Source organism: Ascoidea rubescens (genome assembly GCF_001661345.1).
Source record: "Ascoidea rubescens DSM 1968 unplaced genomic scaffold ASCRUscaffold_1, whole genome shotgun sequence".
Lineage (NCBI taxonomy): Eukaryota > Fungi > Ascomycota > Saccharomycetes > Ascoideales > Ascoideaceae > Ascoidea > Ascoidea rubescens.
The window spans coordinates 1,549,358-1,567,248 of NW_017962913.1; the positions used below are offsets into that span (position 1 = coordinate 1,549,358).

Genomic DNA, 17,891 nt, shown 5'->3' on the forward strand with positions numbered 1-17,891 from the left:
AAATAAAATATTCACAGGATATGAATCAAATGAGTAAATGGCTAGACAATAAAATAAAATAACAGAATAATAGAATAATGAGACAATGAAATAATGATTTTTAAGCCAATTTGTAATGTTACTGTCAGTTTTTATGAGGGGATTTTTTTTATTTTTATTTTTATTTTTATAATATTATGAGGATACTTTACCATCATTTACGAGCACTTGATAATCAATGATTGAATCGGGATTATTTTCAGCTCTTTTCCAAGAAGTTATTTTTTTTTTGTTTTTATCTAGAGAGAATAATCTGACTTTTCTGGAGAAGGCTATTTGGGGGTTTCCATAACCGCCTTCACCAGCAGCGGCGTTATAGCAAAGCCAGATATCGTCGTCGTGTGGAAGAGAGCTTAGAATACAGCAGTCATTTGTGTGCTTGTGGCCGACGCTAACAATATTGACGAATTGTCCTAGGATTTTTCTGGTTTCTGGGGAAGTTTCAGTGATTAGTTTTTCCTTTTGGTTATATTGGCCTACGACAGAGAAGGGGCCCTTTGGTCTATATTCTGGGATTGGGTAGTGGAAAAAAGCCAAAGAGAAGGGAGAATCGATATTTTTGTAGTTTTTATTGATTTTATTGTTGTTATCGTGTAGGATTTTGATGTAGTCATTTTGGAGGTGATTGATTTTGTTTTGGTAGGAGTCTAGGATGTAAATCTGGGCGTCGCCATTGGATATATCAAGGAGATAGTTTGATAGACTGCCATCTAGGTTGATCGATTTTTTTGTTAGAGAGAAAGGTAGATTTGAGATGTAGTTGAGGATTATTTCTTTGTTTGTAGAAGAGATGATGTCGTTTGAACCAAAGGTGAAGGCAAAGGGGATTTGGTTTGATATTGGGATGGAAAAGACTTTTAGGATGGTTGCTTCGAAGTCGATTTCGTTGATGTTTTGGAAGATGTCGCCGGTGTAGACGATGAGGTTGGGGGATTCCTTTTTGACGATTTGGTTCAAGAAGGAGAGGGTTCTTTGGTCAGCTTTGCAGGAGTTTAGCTGGAAGTTTGATAGTGGAGGATAGGAATCGATGCAGCGGCCGAAGTCTGAGGAGAAATGAAGATCAGATAATTGTAGGATTTTGAATTTGTTCCAGGAACTGAAGTTTAGGATGGGTTTTTGGGATAGAGAGGATAGGTAGTCGATTCTGCTGTTGGAGGCTCGATAGATGGATAAGTTTATGGGAAAGTCGTTGTCGTTGTTGTTGGAGGGGATATATAGTTTATTTTTAATTTTGAACCAGCCGTAGTTTGATCTTGGTTCGATGAAGTCGTTGCCGTAGAAGAATTGAATTGAGTTGATTGCGTTTCTGAGATTGAGGTTGTTGAAATTATGTTTCTTTTTTTGGATGATTTTGACCCAGATGTTGTTATTTTTGTAGACCCATGGGGAGTAATCGATTGAGACTTCGGTTCTTGATTTGGACTTTAAATTCAGGTTTGAGAGAGAGTTGATGTATTTGAATAGCTGTGGCGGCAAATTGTGGGTAGAAGAGAAGGAAGAGGAAGAGGAAGAATAGGAAGAGTGAGGTTGAGATGCAAAGGAGAGGTAGTTTGATTTTATGGAGTTGTCGACGAAGATGTCGAGAATAATGTTGATGTTGTCGTAGTCAGTAATTGAGTCGATATGGGCGATGGGAATTTTTTTGACAAATAGGTATTTGTTGTTAACAGAGAAAAGAGAATTTGGCACAACGCCATTGAGGTTGTAGTCTGAATATTTGGTTAGAATCTGCCACTTGTAGGCGTTGGAGAAGGTGTAGGCGTCAAGAGAATGAAGGGTGGTGGGGTCGTGGGAGATGTCTCTGCCGGCGATGGTGTCTCTGATGGTGGTGGAGAAGTAGTAGAAGTACTTGAGAAGGTGGTTGTTGAGATAGAAGTGGAGGAGGGCGAGATGGTTGAGGACAAGAAGGGGACAAAGCTGGCAGTGGAAGAGGAAGAAGCAATTTGCCACCGAAACGTCGGCTAGGTAGAAGTCGTTGAGGGAAGAGAGGTCGTTGAGGAGCGAGGCGTACTTTGCAAGCTGGGCCTGGGAAGCAGCGGCAGCAGGAGCAGCTCTGTGGCTGAAGCATGCGAGCAAGAGGAGGAGGAGCACCACGAGCGCGAACGACGACGAAAGCACCTTCCGGAGGCGATAGCGGTACGTGTGGTAGTACGGAAAAAACCTCATGCTGTGCTGCCGGTGCTGTCTCTGCTGCCAACAGCCCTGCTGCTCTTCTCCCACCCAAATCCCACGGGCCTGGGGCGCGTGCGCATGCGCGGTCACACAGGTTCCGCCGCGCTGGCTGCCGGCCTGACTCGGCGCGGCGCGCGGCGTGCTGCCCGCACATGCGTGTGCTCACGTGTGCGGTGTTTTCTGGAATTTCACACCACCAGAAGAATATATATAAGCTGCATTCCCTGGTGCTTTTCTTTTCCTCTCCAGGTTTGCACCCATCGCTATATCTATCTCGTTATATTCCTATACTTCACAAGAACACTGGTGTTGTGTAACAATCCCAACTTTTGACATTCCTTTACCATCTTCTCCATCTCTTGCCTGTTGTTCTCGCTCTTTAGTTTATCCAGCAGCAAACCCACCATCTCACTGTTAATTTTCCACATTTTTCAATCATAGTCATAGCCTTACCCAGAACCATTACTATCATCATTATTCTGTTATATTATATTTTATTATAATCACTCCTTTAATACCTTTCAATCCACACACCATCCACTCTCGCCACTCTAATTCTCTCCAACTCACCCTAATCCACTTTCAATTGCAATATTTCAAAAATCTTTCATTCGTCATCCAAGCATACTTTCATCTTGAAATTGCATTAATACCATATCCCAATTCATCTCATTTCAGCCATGAAACACTCCACCATTCTCTCCTTAATCTCCTTAGTATCCTCCTCCTTAGCTGCTCCAGCTTACTTGGACCACTCCCACCACATCCACCGTCGTGATGCCGGTCCAGTTGTTGTTCATGTCACCGAGACAGCTATAGTCTATGTCGATTCAAAAGGCAACATTATCACCTCCACTGAAACTCAAACTGCCACAGAAGCTGAATCTGACACAACCGATTATGGATTCAACAACGTCCAAACATCTTCCACCTCTAGAACCACTTATTCCTATTCTACTTCTGCTTCCTCTGTAGAAGACTCCAAACCTTCCACCTCCACTCTTTCAACCGCATACTCTTCCACCTCTTCTACTACCTCCTACTCTGCTCCATCTACAGCATCATCCTACTCTTCCTCCTCCTCTTCCAAATCTTCAACCTCTGCAAAAGCTTCTTCTACCTCCTCCTCTTCCGATGGTTTAACCTCCGGCATTGATGGTGACTTGTCTGCCTTCTCAGGTCCTTCCTCCAAGTTTGTTGATGGCACCATCAAATGTTCTGAATTTCCTTCTGGTCAAGGTGTCGTTGCAATTCCATGGGTTGGTCTAAGTGGTTGGACAACCATCATGAACATGGATGGCGAAACCTCTTTCTCCTGTGAAGATGGCTTTTACTGCTCCTACGCCTGTCAACCTGGTATGTCAAAGACCCAATGGCCCTCTGAACAACCTTCCAATGGTATTTCCGTTGGTGGTCTATACTGCGACAACGGCTACTTGAAGAGATCAAACCAAGACTCTGACTACTTGTGTGAATGGGGCCACGACTCCTCTTATGCCGTCAACAAACTAGACAAGGTCGTCTCCCTTTGCAGAACTGACTATCCAGGATCAGAAAACATGAACATTCCAACTCAACTAGGTGCTGGTCAATCCAAACCAATCTCCGTCGTTGATTCTGACACCTACTACACCTGGAAAGGTGGAAAGACTTCAACCCAATACTACGTCAACAACGCCGGTGTCAACGCTGAGAATGGCTGCATTTGGGGTACTAGTGCTGGCGATGTTGGTAATTGGGGTCCTCTCGTTCTCGGCGCAGGCTACACAAATGGTGTTACCTATCTCTCTCTTATCCCCAATCCAAACAACCTCGTTGCTCCAAACTACAGTGTTGAAATCTCTGCCTCTGGTGACTCAACTGTTGTCGGCGAGTGTTCTTACGTAGATGGTGTCTATGTCGGTAGTTCCACTGATGGTTGTACCCTCTCAGTTACAAAAGGCTCTGCAAACTTTGTTTTCTACTAATCATTCAATCAATCATTTTATTATTATTATTATTATTATTATTAATTTTCATATCAATCATATTAATTTTAAAATTATCAAGATCTCTTAGTTCATTTATTTGTTTGTTTATTTGTTTGTTTTTCCTTTTGTTATCTTCACATCACACTATCTGCGCTGTCACTGTCTACGCTGTCTACACTATCTACGGTTTATTGTTTCTTCAAATTTAAATTCAAAAAAAAAAAAAAATAGAAAAAGAATTTCTTGTTTTACCTTTTTTTTATTCTTCATTATTAATACAATTAATAAAATTATTGAAATTTACTAAATTTTACTAAGTTTGCTGAAATCTTGGAATTGCTTGGTTATTTTTGAAGAATTGAAAAAAAATGAAAAAAATGAAAACTTTAAAATTGAAAATTTACTAAAAAAAATTATCAATCGAAATCCTCTTCTTTTTCTTTTTTTCTTGGTTTTTCCTTTGTTTTTATTCCATTTTTATTCTTTTTCTTGTGTTCTTTTGTTGTCTTTCGTTTGTTAGGCTTTTGTTTTATGTTACTATAATATAATATAATGTAATATAATTCAAAACTTATAAACTGATTTGTTTTTTTCATTTTATTTCTACTTTCTTGTTGGTCCTTCTTCAAAGTTCTGTTTTTGTTTGTGTCTGTGTCTGTGTCTGTGTTTGTGTTTTTGTTTTTTTTGTTTATTAATTATTCTTTTAATTACAACTACTATCACCATTACTATTACTATTACTATTACAATTTTATAAATTTTGTTTTGTTTCGTTTTCTCCTTTATTCAAAATTATCAACTTTTCAATGGATTTTGGTAAATCAGGAATTTGTTTTATAGCTAATTTACTAATTTATTTATTTTTTATCTAAATTTCATTTATTTTTTATTATCTATTATATATAAGAAAAAAAAAAGCAATACATATAAAATATTGATCTAATCTTAATTCTATCATATCAATATCAATATCAATATCAGTATCATTTCCTTTTTAAGAAGAAAATAACAAATCCTACTCAACCACTCAATTGACTCTTGTTTCCTTCTCAGTTCCCCTATTTCAAACCACATAAATTACGTTGGTCCATTTTCTTTTGCTCTTTTTTTATTCACTTACTCATTACTTGACTCGATTCCAGCTGCAAAAAGTAGAAAAATCACCGTACTGTTCATGTTGGTACAAATTTATCACCAATTGTATTCACAAATGGTTTTATCGTCTATCGAGTCTATAATATGACATGATATGGTGTAAAGTGAAGATAATCTGATGAAATTAAAGATAATCTGATGAAATTGAACATAATCTGACGAATAATCCGATTTTGTATTAATGATATAAACTGTCATGAATTCCATCAATGCTTGCAACCAAACACCTTCTATTTGACCATTTTGAGAAAAAATTCTCTCGAATGGATATGGTTTGTTAGCAAAAATGATTTTAAACAGCGATTTCAAACATTAAACAAAAAACCATACAGCCATAGTAAACCCAGAACAAACAAAAAAAAGAGGAAAACAGCGAAAAAAATACAGTAAAAAGCAGTGAAAAAAAGTGGAAAAAACAAAAAAAGAACTCAAGTTTTGTTCATCGTAAATCGAAATCGCTCTTTTTTTTGCTTTTACTCTTCAGAATTACCTCCAGAAATGGGACTGTCATTCTCAGCCTACAAGCAAATAGTACTTGCTGCACGTGTCAAACCGTTAAATTAGGCCTTTGAGTTTTTCTGCTGAACAGAATATTCAGCAAAAAGCTTTTTCATTTAGTCTGTAAAAATTCTTGAAAACTGAGAAAATTCAAATCAAATTCAAAAAATTTCCTTGTTTTTAGGAATTCTAGAGACTCGTGTCTCTGAATGTAGAAAATTGCAAAGTTTTTGGTATTGTTGACCACATGAAATCAGCAAAATCAGATTGAGTGGAAGCTTTTCAAGATATCGTAGAGATATGAAAAGATTTCATCTGTAGAGAATGAAAAACAAACAGACAAAGTGAGACAACAGGTGGAAAATTTGTCCCACTAGATCACGACTTTCCCAGCTTTCCCAGCTCTCATTGCTCTGTCGAGACTCGCAACCATTGTATCATTTTATACCCATTTCCACCTCTTCTGAATGTCTCTTGAATGTGCTCTGAATGTCTTCGCTTGTGGGCTGGATCTGGGCTTGTGCGTTCGGTCTAGATCTGGTGAGTGAGCTTGGATGCTATTTAGAGTTGCTATTTCCGCGAAGTTGTGAAGTTCCATCTTCGACGCTTGAACTTCACACAACTGGCCACTGGGAGATAATTTCTGCATTTGCTTTCGGTCCGTGATGTGATTTACAGCCTGTTGATAAGTCAATGCAAGGATTGTGTGGGATTCGGGCCCCAAAGTACCTTTCCCACACTTTCCACACACAGAGTTCTATGCTTGAAATGCTCAAGTGACCCGTTCCAGTTAATACAGGTGCGCAGTGAGGATTGTATCAATAAAACCGTTGAACAACTGTTTGCAACTGGTCTGTCGATGTACAGAAAACAGTTTTTTTTAACTAACATTGTAACATATAAGGTAGCTAGGTTGAAGTCATAAATAGTGCTTCATAAGTATTAATACTGGATGTAACTCATCAACTTAGTAAATAGGCTGCAATTTAAAAATCAAAAGAACACCAGCAATTTCTAGTGCTACCTGTTTTTCTAAAGAGGTAAACAAACACTAGCTGAGCAGCTAAACATTTTTTTCGATTATAGTTGGGGCTACTAAGCTTAAAAAGAACCTGAGATATCAAATTGAGGAAACAGGAAAATGGAAATAAAATTAGAGATATGTATTTATCGTTTGAACAAGTTTCTGTTATTTACAATTAATGTTTTAAAATGAATAAAATAATAATTATGGTTTTTTCATACTCTATATAAATAATATGATCAAGGGTTGATATTACAAGAAAACTAATTGGCTGGGGGTGAGCAATGACTGACTCAATTAATAATATGGATTCAATATTGGTTCTAATCACCTCCAACCATCGATTTTTAAAACGTCGAATTGAAGATAGTATGACAGCAAATCATCAAGGCCAGAAGAACTGACTCTACCAGCGATATCATGATCTTTGCCTAATTTAAGACAAATCAGATAGAAAAACACATACAGGACGTAAAACTTAATGGGTGAGCACTCACAAAATCTCAACATCATATTAATTAAAGCTAAGTCGCACGGAGTGTTAGCAGCAGGTGATCACCTTATTTTGGTGCAAGTTTACAAGTTGTGCCACCGAAGATAGCATGCCTTTTTGTGGTCGTGCACCGTAGAGCTCGCCTCCAGCAGCAGCCGCTTGGGGTGCTTCTCCTTCCTCTCCTTCTTGTGCTTCCTGTGCTTCTCGCCGACCTCCGGGCCCAGACCCTGCTGCAACACACGGCAGAGATGCGTCCGCATGCCGATCTAGGCACGCTCACCGCGCCTGAGCGCGCTTTTAGACCCGTTGACTATGTTTTCCAGCTGCCTGGGAGCATTTCGAGCTGCCTTGCTCACCTCCAAAGTGTAAATATAGTTGAAATGAGAGGACTATAAGCAGCAATATATTGCAAGAAAACACTAGAAATCTCATTATATCTTGCCAGAATTAGCTGAATTTCAAGAGCACTCAGATTGAATTCTAGAAATCCCTTTCAGCACGTCTTTTTTCCTTGGTTTTTCACCTATAGACATTAACCTTACGATTTTCACCAACTATTCCACCTTCTTTTTGATTTATATCACCAAATACTGCACTAAATAATTCCCTAGCTTCCACCAGCGTTGATTAAGATTTCACTCATAGTTATTAGACTTTTTAATAACTAATAATTATTATTTTGCAGATTAGATTTTAAACAGTAAAATAATATTGAGTAATAATTTATTGTTTTAAGACTTTTATAACCACTGTTAACTGTCATTTTTTTCTTACTATTGCTATTATTGCAATCTTGAATTCTACCAATTTGATTGATTTTATTATCCTTGATTATCAATTTTCAATTCTCTGCTTTTACGCTTTTAACCTTTTCAAACCTGAATTTCCCAAATTCTTATATTTAAAGGAATAGCGTGCTCTTCAGGTGTTTTCTTTTTGTTATTTCAATTTCTTTTAATTTCTTTTAACTTACTCCAACTACTACCTAATTGTTAATTACTAACTGTTATTATCAATCTAATACTAAGATTAACATTAATATTACCAATACTCTATTGCTAATATTGGTGATACCACTACTAGTTAATAGTTAATAGTTAATCAACTAGTATCCTCAATATCCTCAATATCCTCAATACCTTCAGTATCCTTGATATCCTTAATATTCTCACTGTTTTCTCACTGCTCTCACTACTCTTAGTACCCTCAATTTAAAATTGCTTTTTTTAACCACCTATTAATTATCTGTTAAATTCCTAAAAGCAAAATTAATAAAAAAAAACTGGAAAAAAAAAACACATTTCACATTTATCAACTTATAATCAAAAATTCTCTCATTTTTTCACATCTCTTAATCACATACAAACAATGGTTGTAAGTACTAACAATCCACTTATTTAAACTCTCATCAATTTTTTATCAATTGCTACCTAATTTCATCAACTTCCGTTTATTATAAAACAAATTACTAACTCACTCTTAGGATCCAAGTCAAATATTGAATATCCTAGTTTTGGGTGCTTCACAATCCGGAAAATCTTCTCTAATTTTACAATATGTCCACTCATTTTTCCCTGAAGAATATGACGCAAATATAGAAGATACATATACAAAGCGTATTGCAATCAAAAGTACTGCCATAGCAATCAATCTATTTGATGCTGCAGATACTGGAGAATACTCTGAAATGAGAAACCAGCGAATTGATAACGCTGATGGAATTATTCTAGTCTATTCGGTTTGCTCCAAAAATTCCTTGGATCGATTACACCAACTTTACGAAGATATCACTAGACATCGCGATTTTTTGCCTCCAATTGCAATTGCTGGTACTAAAATTGATCTTGAAGGTGAAAGAGAAATCGACGGAATCATTGGTGAAAAATTGTCCAAAGAAATCAACTCTTCATTCATGGAAGTTAGTGCAAAGGGCAATATTAACGTCAATGAATTTTTCACCGATTTTGCAATTAAAGTTTACGAAGATAAAATTAATAAAATAAACGTAAAGGAAAACGAGAAAAAGTTAAAACAACAACAATCTCAACCTCAATTGAAAATGAACCAGAATTTTTCAAATACAAATTCCTCGTATAATGAGCCAGATCATGATAATCCAAGAGAGAAAAACTATAACAATTTAGACAATCAAGAGGAGCCAAAGCTGGATAAAGGCGGTTGTTGTATTATTATGTAATTTTTGTTATTCTTTATTTTTTATTTTTTTTTTTTTTGATATTAAATTATCAATTGTTGTTTATCTGTTGATTAGTTTTTTGTTTACGTTTACATTTACGTTTATTTGATTTATTTCTCTGTCTGTTTCTCACTTGATCTCTACGTTATTTTACTTTACGTTATTTTATTTTTCCCTATTTTACTCTTTTATCGCTTGGTTTTCCCTTCTCTTCCCTTCTGTTTTTTCCTTATCTTTTGTTCAAAGGAGCCTTAATGAATATTACGCTATAATCCAAGCCTTTTTGACCGGATATTTGCTCGGAAATATAGACCGGATGTTTATGTCCCGAGCTGTCACCGGGATAAGGTTTGAATCCAAACCACCGCTGTGGATCTCCTTCAGCGTGCATATAACCACACTCCAAACCTTCTCTATTGAGCTTCTCGATCTAGCAATTTCTGGTTCTTCAAAACCCAACTCTTCTCTGGAGCATTACTGTTCTACAAAAGCAACATTTTCTTCCTATATCCTATATATATTCTTGACTGTGCTCTTTGCTTTTCTGGTTTCTTTTCCGGCATGACAATAGACACCTATCTAGACTTCACAATGAATACAGATCCACGAAACTCAGCAAGAATCGAACAAAACCCTTTGGACGAAATAGCCACCACTGCCTATGGGTTAGGTATCGTTTTTGGCATTGCATTAGCTTTGCTTCCCAGATTGTCCTCTTCCTCTATAACAATATATATAATGGCATTGTCCGGTTTCCATTTCCTCGAATATTGGTCCACAGCAAGATACAATTCGTCCAAGGTCAATAAAGACTGTATGTGTCCATAAAGCTTTCTTTCTTCAAGTAAAATACCATAATACTAACTTTAGGTTTTTACAGCTTTTTTACTTTATAATGGACATACTTATATATTGGCACATTTAAGTGCACTTGTGGAGTATTTCATAGAATTCTATTTTTTTAGAAGTTATAAAATTTCCAATTCTTTCAGATTGATTCAATACTTTGGTTTTTTTTTACTTTTAGTAGGTCAAATATTCAGAACAACTGCCATGGTAACTGCTGGAAAATCCTTTTCTCATATCATTGAAACTTCTCACAATCCTCAACATACTCTTGTCACTAATGGCATCTACTCAATTTCAAGACATCCAAGCTACACCGGTTTCTTTTGGTGGGCTATTGGTTCTCAACTTTTCTTATTAAATCCCTTATGTTTTTTTGGTTTTTTATATCTTCTCTGGACTTTTTTTTCTCAAAGAATAAGATATGAAGAATCTCTTCTAATCAGTTTTTTTAAAGCCGATTACCTTAACTACAAAGCCAAAACTAGCACTTTAATTCCTTTTATTAAATAATTTGAAATATAAAACAAATTTTGAAATTTTAAATACACATTTATTTTTATTTCAATTCCTTCCAAAGAAATTAAAATTAACTTTCTATTAAAAATGGAAAAAAAAAAAATTAAAAGAAAAAAAAAATCGTGAAAATTAAATGTAAAAATAAAATTCAATTGAAAAAAATAATACACTATAAAATAAAATAAAATAAAATAAAATAGAATAGAATCGTTAACAAAAATTCAGCCCATGATTTTTATTTTTTGTAAGGAGGTTCTTCCTCTTCTGATGAAACATCAATAATATCATTATATTGTCTTTTAGATGGATTTTGGGATTCCAATGGTTGATTCACTAATGGTTGCTTTGACAATGGTAAATAGTTACCGTTACTTTTATCATTATTTTCATCAACTTGATTAGATCTTTCAAAATTAATTGGATTCAATGTTATTTTCCCGTTAACGTTGTTATTAACCTTATCAGTACCATTGTTATTAGTATTATTTTCTTTGTTTGTATCCAATAAAAATACAGAATTTAGTAAATTGGGATTTAACGAAATCCCAAGCATACCTGTATTTTTATTTAAACTTCTATTGGTAACTAAATTCGGAAGAGCAGGCAAACTTGGTAGGGATGTTAGTTTTGGCTTAGAAGGTAGGATTGGTGGAGGTCCAAACCTTGAAGGAGAATACTGCTTCCCATTACTTTGAACTCTTTCTCCTGTTTCCAATATCAGCTGAGAAACAGTAGAATACCTGTCTTTTTCCAAGCTTGGAAGCACAATATTTGTTGAATTGTGAGAGCTATTTTCCGAGTTTTGTCCCGCTTCACGATCTTTCTTTTGTGGTAGAAGTAAATTTGGAAGGCATATATTAAGAATTGAAGAACGATAATTAGAAGTGTTTCTGGTTTCTGTATTGCTGTTACTCGTGAGCACAGAATTATTCCTGTCATCCTGATTCAAGTTTGAAAAATCTGAGGAGTTTCTATTTTGGTTAGAAGAAAATGAATTTTCCCTAGTTCTTGGTTGCAAAGTTGTCTTTTTCCAAAGAGAATCCAAATTTGGTAAATTAGCAAATCTTGTAACCTCGTTAGTAGTAGAGTTTGAAGAACTGGTTGTTCGATCATTTGAAGTAGCAAATCCACTTAACGTAGTCGGACTATTATTGAGCAGACTACTAATTGAAATTTCATTACTCTTATTATTTTTATTATTATTACCATTAATATTATTATTGTTATTATTATCATTATTATTGCCATTCGTATAAGTATTAGTATAATTGCTCACATAATTGGAATTATTATTATTATCATTGTTTCTATTATCATTGTTTCTATTATCATCTTTTCTATTATCAGTATTATGGTTATCTATATTTCCGTTTTTATTTATATTTGAATTATCTGTATTGGCATTTTGATAAGTCTTGGACTTATCGCCGCTATTCAGATTGTATAAGTCGCTCTGAGTAGAATATCCACTATTTCGATTGCTTTGATTATTTAAATTCGATGTAGATGATCCGTAATATTTATTGCTATCACGGTTAGAATAATTATTGTAATTATTAAAGCTGTTATAAGGATACCAATAAGAGGATGTATTTGTTCTTGGAGCAAATGTTTGAGATCTGGTATTTGATACCGGATGATTGGAGTTTGAATTATTGTATCGAGAAAAGTATGAAGGAGTTGATGTTCTTGTAGGAGAAATAGGATCATATATCAGTTGGGTATTTTTCCGGCTAGGAGCAGTTGGAACAAAACGAGAACGATTAGGAGATTTTTTAGATGTAGTTGAATTTTTATTTTGAGTTGTATTGTTATTTGAATGTAAAGTAGGTATCAAAGGCGGTAATGAAAGAGGAGGAGGGGAAGCGGTTTTTCGCATTACAGTAGCTAGTCGATTAGGTGAATGAGATAGTTTTCTTGTTGCATTATATGAAGTCAGTATTTTGTCAATGTTTGGAGCTGATTGATATGAATCTGGAGAAGAAAGCCGAGACAAAGGACTGTCTTCGGATATAAGATTTATGAGATTAGAAGAAACTTCAGCAGGTGTAGAAACTGCAGTGTTGGGCGAGGTTGTTGTCGATAGCAAAGTAACTTGCTTATCAGGGCCAGATTGAATCGTAGGAATTGAAGGAAATATAGAGGTTATAGCAGCAGGATTGTCTGAACCAACTGTGGAAACATTGTTTAAGTTATTATTTGAAACAGAGCCAGTGGATGCTTGATTTGTATTTGCCAAAATGGTGTTAGGATTTTTATTAGCAGTAATGGGCTGATCATCAATATCAGAGAATTCGTTTTCTTCGTCTTCACTATCAAGTGAAAAAATCACTATATCATCATTTTGTTTTTCTGAATCTAATTCTACTGTTTCTGAGGTTTCGTTTTTTCCATCATTTAAATTTTCATTGAGATTAGTGTGGTTATGAGAATGGGGATGATTTTTAAAATGACCATTTTGCTTAAATTCTTCTTTATCAGTCTCTTTTCTAAAAGACCAAGAACCATCTTGATTTAATTGTACAGAATGTATTTCATCATCAGTTTGTTTTATGACTTCTTGAACATAGTCATCTATAGCTAGATCATCTACATTAATTGATGTTGAACAGATAGGACAAGACCAGGTCTGTGCTTGTTCTTGTAGCTGTAAAAAGTTTAAGCAGTCAAAGCATTGGACATGAGTACAATTTATTGATTTTGCAGGATATTTCATTCTAGCATAGGTTAATGGACAGATTAAAGATAGAGATAAAGATAAACCAAGTAAGTCATCATCCATGGCATAATCTTCTATAATTTTATTTTTTGTTGTTAATTTTAAAACACGAGGGTTTGATTTTCGAATATTGGATAGAATTTCTTCACAAGATATTATTTCGACAATATACATGAAGACTAGATAATCGTCTTTAGAAAAAGCGTAGACTAATTCAAGGATATTATTTGCAGGAAAATCTCTGACATATTTTGTTAAATTAGCAGGCTTTGCAGTACCTGGTTTGTCCTTTATTCCCTTAACATTATCGTCTATCAAAGATTTATTGAAATGGATTTCCAAAGGATGAGGAAATTTAATGTAAACATCATTATTATTCTGAGATTTTAGACTATCGTAGATTCCACTGAGTAAAAACAAACGATAATTTGGATTTGATTTTAATGAGGTTTGGTCTTCGAATGTTAAACTGAATTCTACTTTACAAGTTCCTCTGGTGTCAGGGGCCTTTGAAGCTAATTGTGGAAAATTACGAATTAATTTTTTTAATTTGAAGAAAGGGCTTTTTTTAAAATAGATCCAAGGTTTTGGAGTATATGGAGAAGGATGATTTTTTTTATGAGAGGTAGAGCTTGTTATTATGAAACCAGAGCCTAATCTGTTTTGTGATGGATAAGTTGAAATGCCTGTGAATCTCGTTATAGGAGTGGAATTAGAGCTTGAATTTGAATTTGAATTTGAAATTGAAAGATCATTGCCATTATCTATTGCCATCAAATTATTGTTCAAGTCACTTGCAGCTAATTCACGATAGATCTGAGTATGAGATGGAATATCGTAATTATTGAAGGCCAGATCAACAAGTTTCTGAGCAGCAACAAGTTTTATTATCTCAGCTTGAGGTTCATTTGAAGGTACGCGAAAGAAGCCTTTGATTCTGTCTTGTAGATCAGCTTTTCTTCCAGACTGAACAAGAGATAGTGATTTTGCGAGTTTTTTTAGCGAGCTAACTTTTAATGACTTAATTTTTTCAATTGTTTCCTGATTGAATTCAAAAAAAAAATAAAATAAAATAAAATGAAATAAAAAGATCAAATCAAATTCAGATAAAATCAAGACAGAAATTGGATGAAATTGGACAAGAGAAAAAATTGTTAGTTGAGGGAAAACTAAAATGAAATAAAAAAAATACTAATGTAGATCTAAACAACAGCAAGTGTTGCCAGTTCATAGTTGTGTAGATCAGTAGGAAACACAAGACACATACCATATAATCATCGCCGGTGAATGTGTAATTACTCATTATGAATGGATAGAAGAGTGAATATATGTTTCCATAAAAAGCCTGGTTGAAGAAAACGACTATAAAGTATAATATGAGAGAAATCACAATTTAGAACCAATACTTGAAAGAAAAAAAAATAATAAGGATGGTGTGAAAGATGAGTCGCCTGGGTTTGCTTTAAAACAAGTTAGGCTCAGTTCATCGCAGACAGAAAATCCTTCAGAAACAGCAGAAGCACCACCAAAATGCAGCTTCAGCCCGAAAATGGGCGCTTTCTCAGCTCCAAATTCCCAAAGCAGAAAAAGCAGAAAAACCTTCATTGCGGCACGTGAATCCTGCCCAAAACAGAAGTAGCCGTGCATATGCACAACACTGTGGATACAGGCGTGCACACACGTGCTGGCGTTATGTTGTGCGGGTACATGTATAATGTTGCAAAAACGCTGATGGCCGCCGCCAAATGCGTGCATGCACAGGACTGTATACATGTGTGCGTTGGACCGCGTTATTGCTGCAGGTTTTTGGGTGTTAATTTTGCAACGAAAATCTGTGTAGTTTCCATTTTTCTCTGTTCCTTTTTGCTGCAATTAACCATTTGCTATTTTTCCCTCCAGCTCAGTTTCAATGTCGAAAACTGATGTAAAACCTGACGCTGCTTCTTCTTCTTCCTCTGCCGCTGCTGCTGGTGTGTCCTTTGACCGTTCTGCTGGAAAAAATGGGAGCTACACTGCTCTTCTCAACTATTCTGGCGACTTTCTTGATGAAGATAACCCAAATGAGACTGACGAACGTGAGAGTAACGAGAGCCTTTCTGAAGAAGACGATGATGAGTCTGATGAGAGTAATAATCAGCATGATTATGGAGGCGATATCAGCTTCAGTAACTCCATCAATAACAATATTACTAGCGCAAATCACAATCTTGCAAAAACTGCCCCAAAGGGCAATAATACTAAGGACAATAAAGCTGATTCGATCAGTATCACAAACGAGTCAAATGACTCTATAGATTTGAATGATTTGAATTATTCTTCCAATAAAGCTCATAATCACCATAGCGATGCCAAAGACAATGTCAAAAACAGCAATAATGACAGCGGTAATAATAGTAATATTGCTAATAATAATGACAAAAAGGAAGTTACAATACCCAATGATTTTTTTAAAAACCCAATATCGTTTGATGATTTCTCTAATGATATATTGCCAAATCTAAATGATTTGAATCCGGCTCAGCTACTAAATTTGCAGAAAAAGCTCTCGAAAGATTATAAAAAATTATCTCTAGATTTTAATCAAATTAGGCTAAAAAGAATCGATTATTTAATCAGCTTGATTGACCAATCAAAATCAGATTTGACGAATTATTATCATAGCTATGAAAATTTCATTGAGAATTTAAAGACAACAGATGACGCTCACAATTTCGATATTCTATTAGATAATGATATGAAAAGCCAAATTAATTTAATCGACAATATTCCAAATATTCCAATTTTTAATTCCTCATTTAATGAACTAATTTTACCAAACTTGATTGAATTTAAAACAAATAAAACAAAATATAACTTAGAATATAATTTGATTAAAAAAAATACCATTGATCAAATTTACCTTATTCACCAGCAGTTTTTATATGACTATTTTAATAAAAAGGAAAAATTTATCATCTCTTTGAAAAATGATATCATTTATTTGAAAAATTTGAAAAAAATTAACAACTATAAAAAATTATCAAATTCTAAAAATCAAGATTATTTATTTAACAATTTCAATAAACTAACTCATAATAAAAAAATAAGTGCTTTTAATACTGAATTTTCTTTATTATCAAGAAAGAGAAACTATTTATCATCAGCTTCCACGATAAATAACAGCGATAGCACCACAAACCCTGATGTTATCAATAACAACAATAACATTCATAATAATAATAGCATTAATAATAATAATAATAATAATAATAATAATAATAATAATAATAATAATAATAATAATAATAATAATAATAATAATAATAATAATAATAATAATAACAATGATAACAATAATAACAATAACAATAACAATAACAACAACAATTTAAGTCTTCATATCAATCAAAACGGTAATACTACTTTGTATAATAATAACGATAATAACGATAACAATAATCATAATAACACCAACAGCAATAATAGTGGCACCGGCAGCTCTATTAATAACAACAATGTAAACATAAATTCCAGTATACAGAATAGTAATCTTGAAAAACATATTCATTCATATTCAAACATTACCAATGAAAATAAAAGGCGAAAGATATCAATACTTACAAACTCAAGTTTTGAAAGTTCAATCAATGATTTGGATGGCCAACAAAACCAGGATGATGAAGATATTAACAAAATAAATTCTATAATAAATTACTACTATTCAAAGAGTTTATCAAAAGATAATGCAAATGCAAATGCAAATGGAAATAAAAGTGCAAATGGAAATGGAATAAAATCTCCTTCAAAAAAGGAAGGCAATAATAATCGCAAAAACTAAACATTATATTATATCATATTATATTATAATATATTACATTATAAAACTATTAAAATTATTGAACGTATCGAATGTGTTGAATATGTTAAATACATGGATATGATTTCGTCTCAATCAATTGATATCAAAAAGAGAAAAAAATAATATTTCCAGATTAAAACTTTAAAAGATTAGTTATAATAGTTATAATAGATAATTAATCCTAATTCAAAGTAGTTTACATTGATACCTTATATATTATAATAAAGACAATGTTTTTTTATTTTCGGTTATAAAAGCAACTAAACTTTAAAACCATTGATACTATTGTATTCTTCTTCTTGCTCAATTACTTTTTGGGTTGTACTTAGTAGTTTTTTAGCTGATTTACCAATATCTCCACCATCAGAAATTAATCTTTCACATTCAGCTACAATTCGATTAGCAAAAAATTCGGTTAAAT

General features: G+C 34.1%; 7 protein-coding genes across 7 annotated transcripts; 4 read left to right on the forward strand and 3 right to left on the reverse strand.

Moving 5' to 3' along the window:
* Positions 1-174: 174 nt before the first annotated feature.
* Positions 175-1,011, reverse strand: ASCRUDRAFT_31083 (uncharacterized protein; the record flags this gene model as incomplete). Its single annotated transcript, XM_020190244.1, has 1 exon — positions 175-1,011. A coding segment is annotated over one exon (837 nt), but the record flags the coding sequence as incomplete, so codon positions are not given.
* Positions 1,012-3,206: 2,195 nt separating this feature from the next.
* Positions 3,207-4,178, forward strand: ASCRUDRAFT_18037 (SUN domain-containing protein; the record flags this gene model as incomplete). Its single annotated transcript, XM_020189517.2, has 1 exon — positions 3,207-4,178. A coding segment is annotated over one exon (972 nt), but the record flags the coding sequence as incomplete, so codon positions are not given.
* Positions 4,179-5,139: 961 nt separating this feature from the next.
* On the reverse strand, positions 5,140-5,670 carry ASCRUDRAFT_73631 (uncharacterized protein). The gene has a single exon (XM_020192371.1). It carries the CDS (start codon positions 5,532-5,534, stop codon positions 5,373-5,375), a length of 162 nt encoding a protein of 53 aa, XP_020050179.1. The 5' UTR covers positions 5,535-5,670; the 3' UTR covers positions 5,140-5,372.
* A 3,049-nt stretch (positions 5,671-8,719) lies between these two features.
* On the forward strand, positions 8,720-9,548 carry ASCRUDRAFT_67931 (P-loop containing nucleoside triphosphate hydrolase protein; the record flags this gene model as incomplete). Its single annotated transcript, XM_020191451.1, has 2 exons — positions 8,720-8,725; positions 8,835-9,548. The coding sequence occupies 2 exons, from the start codon at positions 8,720-8,722 to the stop codon at positions 9,546-9,548; spliced, it is 720 nt and encodes a 239-aa protein (XP_020050180.1).
* Positions 9,549-10,139: 591 nt separating this feature from the next.
* Positions 10,140-10,907, forward strand: STE14 (protein-S-isoprenylcysteine carboxyl O-methyltransferase; the record flags this gene model as incomplete). The annotated part of the gene is made up of 2 exons (XM_020190187.1): positions 10,140-10,362; positions 10,429-10,907. 2 exons carry the CDS (start codon positions 10,140-10,142, stop codon positions 10,905-10,907), a joined length of 702 nt encoding a protein of 233 aa, XP_020050181.1.
* Positions 10,908-13,383: 2,476 nt separating this feature from the next.
* Positions 13,384-14,406, reverse strand: SIZ1 (SUMO ligase SIZ1; the record flags this gene model as incomplete). Its single annotated transcript, XM_020190112.1, has 1 exon — positions 13,384-14,406. A coding segment is annotated over one exon (1,023 nt), but the record flags the coding sequence as incomplete, so codon positions are not given.
* A 1,135-nt stretch (positions 14,407-15,541) lies between these two features.
* On the forward strand, positions 15,542-17,449 carry ASCRUDRAFT_67933 (uncharacterized protein; the record flags this gene model as incomplete). Its single annotated transcript, XM_020191452.1, has 1 exon — positions 15,542-17,449. The coding sequence occupies one exon, from the start codon at positions 15,542-15,544 to the stop codon at positions 17,447-17,449; it is 1,908 nt and encodes a 635-aa protein (XP_020050183.1).
* Between the last annotated feature and the right edge of the window lie 442 nt (positions 17,450-17,891).

Bases quoted from the DNA above. Each gene is read 5' to 3' on its own strand.
- ASCRUDRAFT_73631 (XM_020192371.1), bottom strand. From the start codon at position 5,534: ATGACAGTTTATATCATTAATACAAAATCGGATTATTCGTCAGATTAT.